This window comes from Mauremys mutica, chromosome 2, assembly GCF_020497125.1.
Source record: "Mauremys mutica isolate MM-2020 ecotype Southern chromosome 2, ASM2049712v1, whole genome shotgun sequence".
NCBI classification, from domain to species: Eukaryota; Metazoa; Chordata; order Testudines; family Geoemydidae; genus Mauremys; species Mauremys mutica.
The window spans coordinates 296,533,832-296,546,514 of NC_059073.1; the positions used below are offsets into that span (position 1 = coordinate 296,533,832).

The following is a 12,683-nucleotide window of genomic DNA, read 5'->3' on the forward strand; positions in this document are numbered from 1 at the left end:
GCTCTGGGCGCCATGGTTCCAGGGAGAGGATGGCAGACACAGCAGCTGGTTTCTGCTCCACCTGGTTATTCAGGGCAGCTCCTTCACCTGCCAGCTCCTTCCTTCCTGTGATGGTGGCAAAGAAAACGAGACTCCCCAAGGCACACATGTCATGGCCCTGCTGCCCTCGGTTCAGGGTGCGTGTTCCCTGCATTGGATCTCACCGCTCTCCTGCGTGTTTATGCTCGTTTAATGAAGGAATTTCTGCCGAAGGTCTCTGCATAGGCAGCACATCAGTCGGCCTGTGCTCCCTCACCACAACCAATACAAACCCAAACTCACCAGGAGGAAAACGGCCATCGGGCCAAAGAGCAAACTCGCCACCCAAAGTCCCTTGCGGTGCCTGTAGCTACAGTCGCTAATAATTCCTGCCTCATCAGCGCACACAGGGCTCTCTGCTCCATGAAAACCCCTCACAATGCAAACAAAAGCAGTGGAATAACTAATACAGATGTAGAAACCCCCCGCAGCGGAGCAGGAAATGACAGGCCAGCACTAGCTCAATGAGCCGTCCTCCTTCCCCCTCCCTTGGAACCTGTGCGCACGGAGCATTTCTGATGCAGGCTGCGCCCAGCGGCTGCTCTTCTGTCCAGCTGTGGATAGTGTCCATCTTGCTGCTGCCTCATGCCGTGGTGTGGCTCCACCCTAGAGCTGTCACCGTGGGCCATCAGGGACTGCCACGTCCTCAGACTCTCCTAGTCAAACCCCAGCCCACTCTGCCCTTACTCGCTGCCTAGCAGAATTGCCAACGCTCTGCGCAGCTTGGGAGAGGACTTGGGAGCCTGGGCACAAGCGTGTGTGCCTGGTGCCCCAGGGTCAGTGTTACGTGGTGCGAAGTGTCCTCCTCTGCCAGCTCTTGAGGAGACCTGCAGAGACCTGCCACCAAGGCTGGCGTGGAGCCTCCTGGGCTTGCTGGGGGTGGGGTGGGGGAGCAGATGGCTCCAGCTGTTTCTGTCCCTCGGTACGCGCTGGTAAATTGGCCCCCTCCATTGCAGCATTCTGTGTAGTGCATGGAAACAGACGTGACAACAGCACCCACGGTGGAGTCCTGACCGCAAGCCAGTGCCCAGTTGTCCAGGAACAATCGAGTGGGCTCATGGGCAGGGCAATGGCCACTCTCATGCACGTGGCCTGAGGCTGCATGGCTGAGGCCTGTTCCCCACAGAGGGATGAAAAAGTTCTGCAGCCTCTGCTGCCAGCCGGACAACAGCTCTGTGCTACCAGTCTGCGGTCACACTCCACCCGCTGAGCACTGGCCTCCAGGGCTGGGTGGGTCGCTGCTCCTGAGCGGGGGATTGCATGACCATCACAGCATGGTGAGGGTCTGCTGGGTCCATCTCGTCTCCCTTCTTCTTCTGCCTGCAGACAGGCTGAGGGCGAGGGGTTGTGGTGCCTGCAGTAGGCTGGCTACACATGGCTCTGTGTCTCGACATCACCAGGTCCAGCCAGCATGCTCAGTGCCCCAGCCCAGCACTGGAGTGAGCGCAGAGCCTGGGTGCGAGCCTGCTTCCTGAGGCTCACCCCGAGAAGAGGGAAGTGCTGTCGGTTTGTGTGGTGGGGGGGCAGCTGGGAGAGATGGCAGAGGTAATACGGGCTGCTCTGATTGAGGGAGTTTGGGCTGGACTCCCAGCTCTGGCCGAGAAGGCAGGTCAGCCTTTCCCATCTGCGTGCAGCCTTGGTGTTGGGGTGCAGGGACCCTTGGGGCTACCTGAGGGTTAGACACTTCCCAGTTCGATGCTGTATTTGGTGTGGCATCTTCAGGCTCTCTGGGAACTGCAGCCAGCACAGAGTTTAGCCCAGGGGTTCTCAAACTGGGGGTCAGGACTCTTCAGGGGGTCACAAGGTTATCACATGGGGGGTTGTGAGCTGTCAGCCTCCACCTCAAACCCCGCTTTGCCTCCAGCATTTATAATGGTGTTAAATATATAAACAAGTGTTTTTAATTTATAAGGGGGGTGGGGTCACACTCAGAGGCTCGCTGTGTGAAAGGGGTCACCAGTACAAAAGTTTGAGAACCGCTGGTTTAGCAGCAGGCGTGTGACAGGGCACATGGTGCCAGCAGCATATGGCACGACCAGGTTGGCTTTACCCCATGAAGCTCTCAGTGGCTTTGCACTGCCTGTCTGAGGGGCACCTCTCCCAGTGCCGTATTGATGCTGTTGTGATCAGTGGGGCACTGGCTGGAGCCCCATACGTAGGAGAGAGGAGCGCTTCTGGCAGGGCGTTCTCTGCATGGCCCCTCACCGGGGCGCCTGCTTCCCCTGCTCCCATGTGCGTCATCCTTCAGGGCATTCTGTGGAGCTGTCTGCTCTCCTCAGGGTGGGCAGGGCTCCGGCAGAGACTGTGAAGGCCTGGGCTCTGGGTTCTGAGCTGTGCTTACGGTGTGGGTCACAGGAGAGGGGGGTGTTTATCTTTGTTTAAACATGGGTAGAGGAGTGTCTAGAGTGGAGGGCTCCCAGTTTGGAGGATGGAGGTGCCAAGTGCCCAGGTTGGAGGACAGGGATGTGGAGGTTGGGATGGGGGCACCCGGGGCATTTGAGGCGGATCACAGGAGAAGCTGGGATGAAGGCCAGGGCTAGCTGGTGTGCTCAGGGCATGCCCAGTTCAGGAGCTGGCTCTGTGAGCTGCTGCACCCGCTGCCGTTCCTGCGGGAGCCCCTCCGCTGCCCCTGGTGCCTTGCAACAGCTTTCCAAAGGAGGGGCAGGATAGCTCAGTGGTTTGAGCATTGGCCTGCTACACTCAGGGTTGTGAGTTCAATCCTTGAGGGGGCCACTTAAGGATCTGGGGCAAAAAAAATCAGTACTTGGTCCTGCTAGTGAAGGCAGGGGGCTGGACTCAATGACCTTTCAAGGTCCCTTCCAGTTCTAGGAGATAGGTGTATCTCCAATTATTATATATATATAAAAAAAAAAAGCTTCAGCAGCTGCGGGTTCAGCCTGGCCCTGTTCTGAGACCAGGGCTTGGGTACGGAGCCAGTGCCACAGACTGATGGGGGTGTCCCAAGAAATTATGGGAGTTTGACTCTTTCTCCTGCAGTTCACCTGGGCTCCTAGAAGATCTTTCACAATCCCCCTGAAGCCAGTGCTTTATGGGGCAGTGCCAGGAACTGCGGGGCACGTACCCGAGGGCAGGGCAAACTGCAGTGGTACGGCGCTCCCCTAGGGAGCCAGGAGCGGCTCCATGCTCTAGTCTGCTGCAGCCTGAGGCAGCCGCAGGGAGTCCCTGGTGCCGCAGTGAGGGGCAGTTTGAAGCCCCAGGTAATGGCTGCAGGCAGAGGCAGGAGCCGGCACTGGGTCTCTCTGAACTGCTCTGGAGAGGCAGTTGGGTGGGGAAAGCCGTCTGACCCTAGCCCCTCTCTTCTCTCTTCCAGTGGCTCAGAAGGTGGTGGCCCTGCGGAAGAAACAGCAGCTCTCCATAGGGCCCTGCAAGTCCCTGCCCAATTCACCTAGTCATTCGTCTGTCTCCGCTGCCTCTATTCCTTCTGTGCACATCAACCAGGTGAGAAGTGGGACCCTCGCCCCAGCACTCCCCACTGACTGAAAGGTAAAGGCTGGGTCTGCCTAGCCCCTGTCTCTGAACACACCCTGGAGCAGCCAGTGCAGCTGGAGGAGCAGCCGGCGGGGGGCTGCCGGCCTAGGGCCCACAACAGCTCACTGCCTGCCTGGGGCCCAGGGGGCTGCAGGGAAGCAGCGTGGGGGCCCCAGAGCCCCGGGGCAGCGTGTAGAGTCTAGCCTGGCTGCCCGGGCCGGCTCTGTAGATGGGGGAGCGGACACACTGCGCAGCTGGCCCTGCTGTCGGCTGGACGTAGGGGAGGCCGACGGTCCCTCCCGCAGCATGGGGGACGCTCCAGGAGCTGAGGTGCCAGCTGGGGGGTGCAGCCAGGCTGTGCTATGGCTGTGGAGACTCTGAGAGCCAGGCAGGAACCTGCCCCCGGGTGGGAGGCACCTGGAGAAGCTCCAAGAGGGCGCTGGGGGGAGCCCAGGGGGTGGGGTCAGTTCCTGGGAGCTGCAGCTCCAGGGCTAGGAACAGGCTATGCCAAGGCCTGTGGCTGTCCCCTGCCATGCACCAGGGGCAGGGCCAGCCTGCGGGGAACCCCAGGGACCCAGTGCAGGTACCGAAGGTGGAGGAGGAGGAGGAGGAGGGGTTGTGTTGATGGGGTTCTGGGGAAGGCAGAGTCCTTGCAAAAGGGACGGGCTCCACCATTAGCAAAGGGAACCAGGCTGCCAGCAGAGAGCAGGCTAGGTTTGGGGGTAACCGCCTAGGAGCTGGGAATGCCAGCAGGGCCTGAGGAGCCCTGGTCAGGCAGGCAGAGGCCTCCACCTGGGAGGTCACTGAGCCAAAGGGACTGGTGTAGCCAGGGCAGAAATTCCAGCTGACCTGGGGCAGGGGCAGGCTGAGCCTGGGGAGAGACATTGCAGGGAAGGAGAAGACTTCAGGGGCAGACCCCTCCAGGAGCAGGATGGGGCGTTGCACCAAGGAATGAAACAAACTCTAGAAATGTGTCTGCTCCGCTAAGAGATACTGATGAGTGAAAGGCCGTGACTCGAGGCCTGGCCCCAGAGGGGCGCGTGAAGAACAGGCATCCCTGCCAGGTGGGACACAGATGGGGGCTGTACCCCACGCAGGCAGGGCAGCCGGAGGGGGGAGAGGGGCACTCTGCCCAACAGAGTCCTTGAGAACGCACCTAGCGGAGACATGCACACAGCAGATCCCTTTGGTGGAGAGGGAGCTGACTGGTTTCTGAACGGGCTGATGTGACGGGGTGGCCTGTGATAGCTGGGGCTGGACTCAGTGACCCAGGAGGTGCCTCCCAGCCCTGTGCACACCCCCCCGCAAGGGCATCCAGCTCCGGGACAGGAGACCTTTCACGCAGTGCTGAGGGAGACTAGAGAGGCAGCGAGGTCTAAGCAAACAGGACTTCTGCTCCCTGCATTTAAATCAGTCAGTTCTCACAAGGAGTTTCTCCACGCTGGAAACGACTGTGTCTTGGAGTAGCGAGACCTGGAGCACAGGGAATGCTCCCAGCGCACAGCTGCGGGTTCAAGGAGTAACCTGGGTGAGCCACCAAGTACCAGTGACCATGGGATGGGTCAGTTCACCGTCCTGACGTGAGGGAAGGTACCAAACACCGGCCCAGTGACACTTGGCTCTGGGAAGGGGGATTCCAAACCCTGAAGATCCTGGAGTCCAAAGTGAGGATGTTACAATCTTTCGATCAGCGTGGGAACCTGAGGCAACAAAACAGAGTCCTAGCAGGCAGGGAAGCTGTAGACCGCAAAGGCGGCAGGGCAGCAAGAGCTTAGCCAGTCTGGCTACGTAACCAGGTTCCAGGGTCCCCGAGGCAAACAGACCCCTTGCTGGGCCAGGGACATGCAGCCAAGGGTGGCCTGCAGAAGGAACAAACTCTGGCAGGTAAGGCGGGTGCAGAAACAGGGAGCCTGAGGGAATTTAAAGAGCAAATATCCGAAGACTTTGAAACAAAATATTGTCGAAGTGTTTGAGAAGCAGGAAGGCTGTGAGAAAATGGTTCTTGGGAGCCCTGGGGGAAGGGCGCAGGTAAGGAGGAGGAGGACATTGCAGAGAGCCATCAGTCTTCAATCCAGAGAGCATGTTGGGAGATGGCTGCCCTGGCCCTGAGGCGCTGTCCGAGACAGAGGTGTACGAGAGGAGGTGCTGGACACACTGGTCAGTAGGGAGCAGCAAGTCTCCGGAACTGGATGTTTGTCTGCCCGAGAGGCCAAGCAGCTGAGCTGCTAGCAAGAGTTTGCGTCTCTTAGTCAAGTCAGCTCCCACAGCAGAGACCTGGCAGGTACAAACACTGTGCCTGACTCACAGACCTGGGAGCCTGGCTCCAGGAGTGCTTAAAGTGGTTGAAACAAGGATTAAACACAGAATTGAACATGCTGAGAATGAGGCGGTAACAGGGACACAGCTGCCAGAATGAGCTGCTGGCGTCTTTCATTGGGTGAGTTTCTATTCAGGTTCATGGTCTTGGTCCTTATCTTAGAGTCACAGAGTTTAATGGCCACCAGATCATCTGTCTGACCCCCTGTCTACCCAGCGCCTGCCCACTCAGCGCAGCCACCCAACTGAGACACACAGGGGGCAACTGATGTGCCACAGGCCGAGACTGCGGGGGACTGAGGGGCACCGCGCTCGAGCAGTGGCAGGGAAATGATACTGAGATAGTCCCAGGTAATCCCAGCGAGTGATCTGCAGCCACACGCTACGGAGGGAGGCGAAAAGGTCACAGCCAGTCGGACCTGGGGGACGATTCCTTCCTGACCGCACATGTGCCAATTCATTAGACCCTGGGCATTGGAGCGAGAAGACAGCGAACCCAGCACTGAGAGCACCGCTTCCTGCAGGCCTGGCCGAGCCGCGCAGTGATCTCTGCACACCCTCAAGGGCTCCGAAGCCAGGCCCCGGTCCCTGGGCCTCTCGCTCCCAGCTGCCGAAAGGAGCCAGTCCGTGATCGGGGCCGGCCCGGCCAGTGGCCTTCTCAGAGCCTCTGCGGAGACGCTGGAACCCTCCGCGATGCAGATTAGTTTAACGATTGGAAACAAAGGAAGCTGAAGCGCAAACCCAGCGTGCGGAGACAGAGAAACTGAGGCGGGAGCAGCTGGGTGCTAGGTGTGCAGCTGCAGACGCCCAGACCTGCAGCCGGAGGGAGAGAGAGGATGGCAGGGAGTCAGAGCAGCTGCTTCTGCCAGCCTGGGCTCTGCCTGAAACGTGGCTTCCCTGTGCTGAGGACTCTGAGTCCAGATAAACGCTGCCTTGTTGTGAGCGGGCTGTGCTGCAGACACTGAGAGCGTCGTGTCCTGAGAGAGGGATGTCTCTCCAGGAGTCTGGGGAGCCGTGCTGCGAGTCAGAGGGGGCTGGCGCCCACAGGCCTGGTCTGGGAGCATGGATCCATGGGGCTCATCGTGGGGAAAGCTAAGCCTAGAGCTTGGCAAACCATGGGGGTCTTCCCCGAAAGTATATCGAGGCTATGGCAGAGCTCACCCCTGGAGAGCCGTGAGACGTGCACCCCGCCTTGCAGCCTGGTTTGTCCAGGGCAGATCCCTGCAGGACAGCTGCAGTGCGGAGTCTGTCTCGTGCCTGGGTTTGCAAGGGACCTGTGCCAGTGGTCTCTGGCTTCGTAGGAGCACTACTGCATTCCAAAGACCTTCCAGCCTCCGGAGAGATCCCAGCTCATCCTCTCGCCACAGCCAGCCACACGCAGGCTGCTGGGGCGTCTGGCCCGTTCCCTTGGCAGAAGGCAGTCTACCAGCCAGCAGACACGGTGGGGGCGCCCATCTCGCTGAGCGAAAGTCAGTCTGCACAGGGGGGCCTTCCACTCACCCCTTCCTGCAGCAGCGTCCGCTCTGGGGTGGGGAATGCCCCGGGTCTGTGGGCCCTGGGGAGCAGAGCAGGCCGTGTCATGGCAGGGCTCTGGGGAAGGGTGCGGCTTCCCCTTTCCTGACAGAGAGCACCATGGACCATGTGCTGTGTCAGGGGGCAGGTCAGGGCTTGGACATCTCTGGTCCGGAAGCCATCCACACTCAGCAGTGCTAACGAGTGAGAGCGGCCTGGCCCACTCCCTTGGCAGGAAGCATTCATTGCCCAGGAGGGGCTCCGGAAGGAAACTGTCCTCAAATCCCTGTTCCCTTGGACAGATCAGTTCGCCAGTAATCAGAGCAAGTGCCCCCTGCTCTGCTCCACACGCAGTCTCTCACATGCCTTCCTCTTCTCATGGACAGGAAGTCTCCTGCATGCTTTCTCCAGGGCCTCATCTCCAGGGTCATCGGGAGAGTAGATGAGATGCAGCTACAATGAATTGTGCAGCTCCTTTCGAGGTGAGACGGACCTGCTACAATGTCCATATGGCCCCCGCTCCCACTTCCAAACATCCTGGATCTTCTGTCTCAAAAGCAGGGACAGATCCTTCAGGTCGCTGCCGCTGGCCACATGGATGTTAGCTCACTGAGCATCACCAAAAGATCCCGCTTCACAGATGTTCATGGCATCCTCATCCACAGCAAGGAACCACCCACCAGCTCCCTCTGCAGGGGGTGGGCAAAAGGTTCTCTGTCTGGGGTACTTGGACTCACCTGGTTCTTGTACAAACTCCTGCCCTGAGGACTGAACTGTCTCCTTTGCTTGTAGCAAACCGGTCCTGCCGTCACTTCAGTCAGAGCCCCCCTGGCTGCAGCCTCTGCCTGCCATCCACCTGAGCCTACCTAGTGCTCACCCCCTGTGGTCACCCAGACTCCTCCAGGGTGTTAATCCATCAGTTAGATGGTCCGCCTGGTCTGCTGGGACCCAGGAAGGACTGTTCCCTTTATCACTAGTATCTCGATGGCTTTCTCGGTGGCTGTCGCCACAGCCAGAGATGGTGAGCTGCGGGCCCTGAGGCCTCGCTTTCCTACATGGTGCTCATAGGGAGAGGGGAGGCTCAGTCCCTGCCCCAAGCCTTCTCCAAGGTGCGTTCTTGCTCCCATCTGAAGCAGGCAAGTGACCTACCTGATTTCTCACCCTGGGGAGGCGAGGCTGCATGCCTTGGGTGCTCAGAGAGCTCCTTCTGTTTATCCAGATAGGACAAAACCACTCTGGAGTTGCATGGTAGTTTGCAACCCGCAGTGGTAGTTCTGGGGGCAATCTTTTCCCCAGAGGTTATCCCAGTGGACCAGCCCATTTTGTTGTGAGCTGCAGGCCTCCCCCATCCCGTGTGTATCGGCGCTGCAGCTCCTTTAGCAAGACTTAGGAACCTTGCTACCAGAGAGCCTGGCAGGGTTGCATCATGGAGTCGTCTGCACCTTGGCGCTGTGTTCTTGCCTAGATCTGGCTCCCTCCTCAGACCTCACCTGCCTCATTTGGCAGCTGCTCGCTTGTCGTGGATTGTCAGTGGTGTGTGTGGATCCTCACTGGCAGGAGGCGGAGATGGTTGTGCAGATCCTGCAACCTGTGCTCCTCTCCCACTCCTTCGAGGCCAGCTTGCCCTCTGGATCAGTGAGGGAAGGGCGCGGTGGGGGAGGCTGCATCTCCCAGGGGGGACTCCAAGCGGGGTGCTGCTGGACGCACAGTACGCAGGTGCAACCCCAATGGACGCGGCTGGGCAGGAGGCCCCACACGTGCCCCGGCAGTGGGATTCACCCGGACAAATGTCACCAACAACTGGTTACTGTACAGTCAGGAGCCATTCTTTACAGTGGGCACTTGGCCTGAGGAACTCACTGCCACTAGTCCGAGGGCTGAGCAGGAGTCATAGAATCATAGAATATCAGGGTTGGAAGGGACCTCAGGCGGTATCTAGTCCAACCCCCTGCTCAAAGCAGGACCAACCCCAACTAAATCATCCCAGCCAGGGCTTTGTCAAGCCCGACCTTAAACACCTCTAAGGAAGGAGATTCCACCACCTCCCTAGGGAACCCATTCCAGTGCTTCATCACCCTCCTCCTAATATCCAACCTAAACCTCCTCCACTGCAACTTGAGACCATTACTCCTTGTTCTGTCATCTGCTACCACTGAGAACAGTCTAGATCCATCCTCTTTGGAACCCCCTTTCAGGTAGTTGAAAGCAGCTATCAAATCCCCCCTCATTCTTCTCTTCTGCAGGCTAAATAATCCCAGTTCCCTCAGCCTCTCCTCATAAGTCATGTGCTCCAGCCCCCTAATCATTTTTGTTGCCCTCCGCTGGACTCTTTCCAATTTTTCCACATCCTCCTTGTAGTGTGGGGCCCAAAACTGGACACAGTCTCCAGATGAGGCCTCACCAGTGCTGAACAGAGGGGAATGATCACATCCCTCGATCTGCTGGAAATGCCCCTACTTATACAGCCCAAAATGCCATTAGCCTTCTTGGCAACAAGGGCACACTGTTGACTCATATCCAGCTTCTCGTCACTGTAACCCCTAGGTCCTTTTCTGCAGAACTGCTTCCTAGCCACTCGGTCCCTAGTCTGTAGCAGTACATGGGATTCTTCCATCCTAAGTGCAGGACTCTGCACTTGTCCTTGTTGAACCTCATCATATTTCTTTTGGCCCAATCCTCTAATTTGTCTAGGTCCCTCTGTATCCTATCCCTACCCTCCAGCGTATCAACCACTCCTCCCAGTTTAGTGTCATCTGCAAACTTGCTAAGGGTGCAGCCCACGCCATCCTCCAGATCGTTAATGAAAATATTGACCGACCCTTGGGGCACTCCGCTTGATACCGGCTGCCAGCTAGACATGGAGCCAGACAAGGGTCAGATGTTTGTCTGGATACAGGCGCATCTGGAGCTGCCACAGGGGGGTGACAAAGAACTGAAACGAACCCAAGAGTCTGGCAGGGCTCCCCGGCCTCCTGCTTTGGGGTGTTTGCAGCCTCCCTGGGAAGGGGCAGGAGAGAAGAACTGCTCACCACAGGCCTCGTGCAGCTGGCATCGTGCCAGCTGTGCCCTCCTGGTTTACTCTGGCTGGTTGGGGCTGCTGGGATAGTCTGTGTAGTGGGGGTGCTGAGAGCCACTGAACCGAACGAATCCTGCATACGAGGGAAACTCCACTGCACTCCCAGGTCCAGCACCGAGGGGCTAGTGCTACAGTCCTCAGAGAAGCCAGCCCTGCTGCAGTGTCACGAGCCGCATCCCAGCCCGGGGAGAACACGGAGTCAGGGTGGTGAGCTGTGTGGTCCCCCGTGGGCTCCGTGCCCTCCGCTCCAAGCCCTTGTCTGAGCCGGCTTCCCTGGGGCGCCAGGGACAGTCTGAGGTGGCCCCGCGGAGTGAGGTCGCTCAGTGTCAGCACACCCAAGGGGGATGTTGTAGCCACCCGGGGGGCAGCCTGCAGGCGGGTGCCAGTCACACGCCAGCTCACCCAGCTCTCTCTCTTGCAGGCCACCAACGGCAGCGGCGCCTTTAGCGACTACTCCTCCTCTGTGCCCTCCACCCCCAGCATCAGCCAGCGGGAGCTGCGCATCGAGACCATCGCTGCCTCCAATACCCCCACCCCCATCCGCAAGCAGTCCAAGCGGCGCTCCAACATCTTCACGGTAAGCGTGGCCAGTGGCGGGACACACCAGGCAGGCGGGCGAGGGGAGAGTGGCCCCATCAGGACAGGGCGGCCCTGCTCACGGTCATTCACGTGCTGGTGCCACCGAGCAGAGCGTGACTTCTGTGGGCACGTGGGCACAGAGAGGCTGTGGGGAGCGCGATGCAGTGCGTTTGTGTGTGTGTGTGTGTGTGTGTGTATCCTCTGTGTGTGTGTGCGTGCATGTCTGTGTGTGTGCGTCCTCCATGTGTGTGTGCACGCACATCCTCTGTGTGTGCATCCTCTGTGTGCATGTGTGAATTCGCCCTGTGTGTATGTGTGTGTCCTCTGTGTGTGTGCGCGCGCACATCCTCTGTGTGTTTGTGTGTGCATGTGTGTGCATCCTCTGTGTGTGTGAATTTGCCGTGTGTGTGTGTGTGTGTGTGTGCATCCTCTGTGTGCATGTGTGAATTCGCCCTGTGTGTCTTCTGTGTGTGCGCGCGCGCATATCCTCTGTGTGTTTGTGGGTGCATGCGTGTGCATCCTGTGTGTGTGTGCGCATTCTGTGTGCGGGTGCATCTTCCATGTGTTTCCTCCGTGTGCATGTGTGCGTGTGTGCATGCATCCTTCATGTGTGTGTGCATCCTCTGTGTGCCTGTCCTCTGTGTGTGCATGTGCATTCTCCGTGTGTGCATGTGTGAATCCTCCCCTTGTGCGTGTGCATCCTCCGTGTGCATGTGTATCACGTATGTGTGTCTCCTCTGCGTGCATGAGCACGTGCATCCTGTGTGTGTATCCTCCACATCCATGTGTGTGAGTGCATCCTCCGTGTGTGTGCGTGTGCATCCTCCTGGTGGGGGGCGTGAGGAGCGGCTCTGCCTGTGGGCATACAGCGCTGGTGCTCCTTTCCCATCGCTCTCCCTGGTGCCCTGTCCCCCGCGCAGGGGCCGACATCCCCAGAGGCTGGGGCTCTGTTTCTGCACTGGCTGAATGGGCCAGGCAGGGTCTCGTAGGCAGTGGTGCTCAGAGCCAGCAATGGCGCATAGAGCTCCTCTTGCATCCATGTGTGATGCTAGCCAGACACCTAGGAGCTTTGTGGGGCCCCTGCTGATATGTAGGGGGAGGGCTGGGCGTGTCTGAACCAGGGGATTGAGGGACCCCCAGCCCTGCGACATCATGGGGAGTCAATTGGGGACATTTACAGCTGTTATTTCTGCTGGTTGTGTTTGCACCTCATCTCTCAGCACACTCTACACCCATGTGCACACACAGCCACCCCACTGTGCCCAAGGCACCTAGGCCTCCGCACACACCATCTCAACGTGCCCCACATGCACCTCCGTCCCCATGTCTGAACACACACAGCAAGTAGGAACCCCACTATTCCCCAACACCCGTAAACCATTGTGCACACCCACCCACTGCTCCCAACACCCATACACCAGTGCGCACACCCGTCCACTGTTCCCCAACACCAGTGCACATACCCGTCCACTGTTCCCCAACACCCGTACACCATTGCGCACACCCGTCCACTGTTCCCCAACACCATTGCACACACCCGTCCACTGTTCCCCAACACCCGTACACCATTGCGCACACCCGTCCACTGTTCCCCAACACCCGTACACCATTGCGCACACCCGTCCACTGTTCC

At 58.8% G+C, this 12,683-nt stretch overlaps 1 protein-coding gene across 3 annotated transcripts in view; it reads left to right on the forward strand.

Annotated features, from left to right (window-relative positions):
• The window catches only part of AGAP3 (ArfGAP with GTPase domain, ankyrin repeat and PH domain 3), a 231,672-nt gene that overhangs the window by 116,424 nt on the left and 102,565 nt on the right, over positions 1 to 12,683 (forward strand). For all 3 annotated transcript variants that reach the window (XM_045004286.1, XM_045004285.1, XM_045004284.1), the window contains exons 7-8: positions 3,410 to 3,537; positions 10,893 to 11,048. In XM_045004286.1, coding sequence (XP_044860221.1) covers positions 3,410 to 3,537; positions 10,893 to 11,048 — 284 coding nt within the window. The remainder of the gene's footprint in view (positions 1 to 3,409; positions 3,538 to 10,892; positions 11,049 to 12,683) is intronic.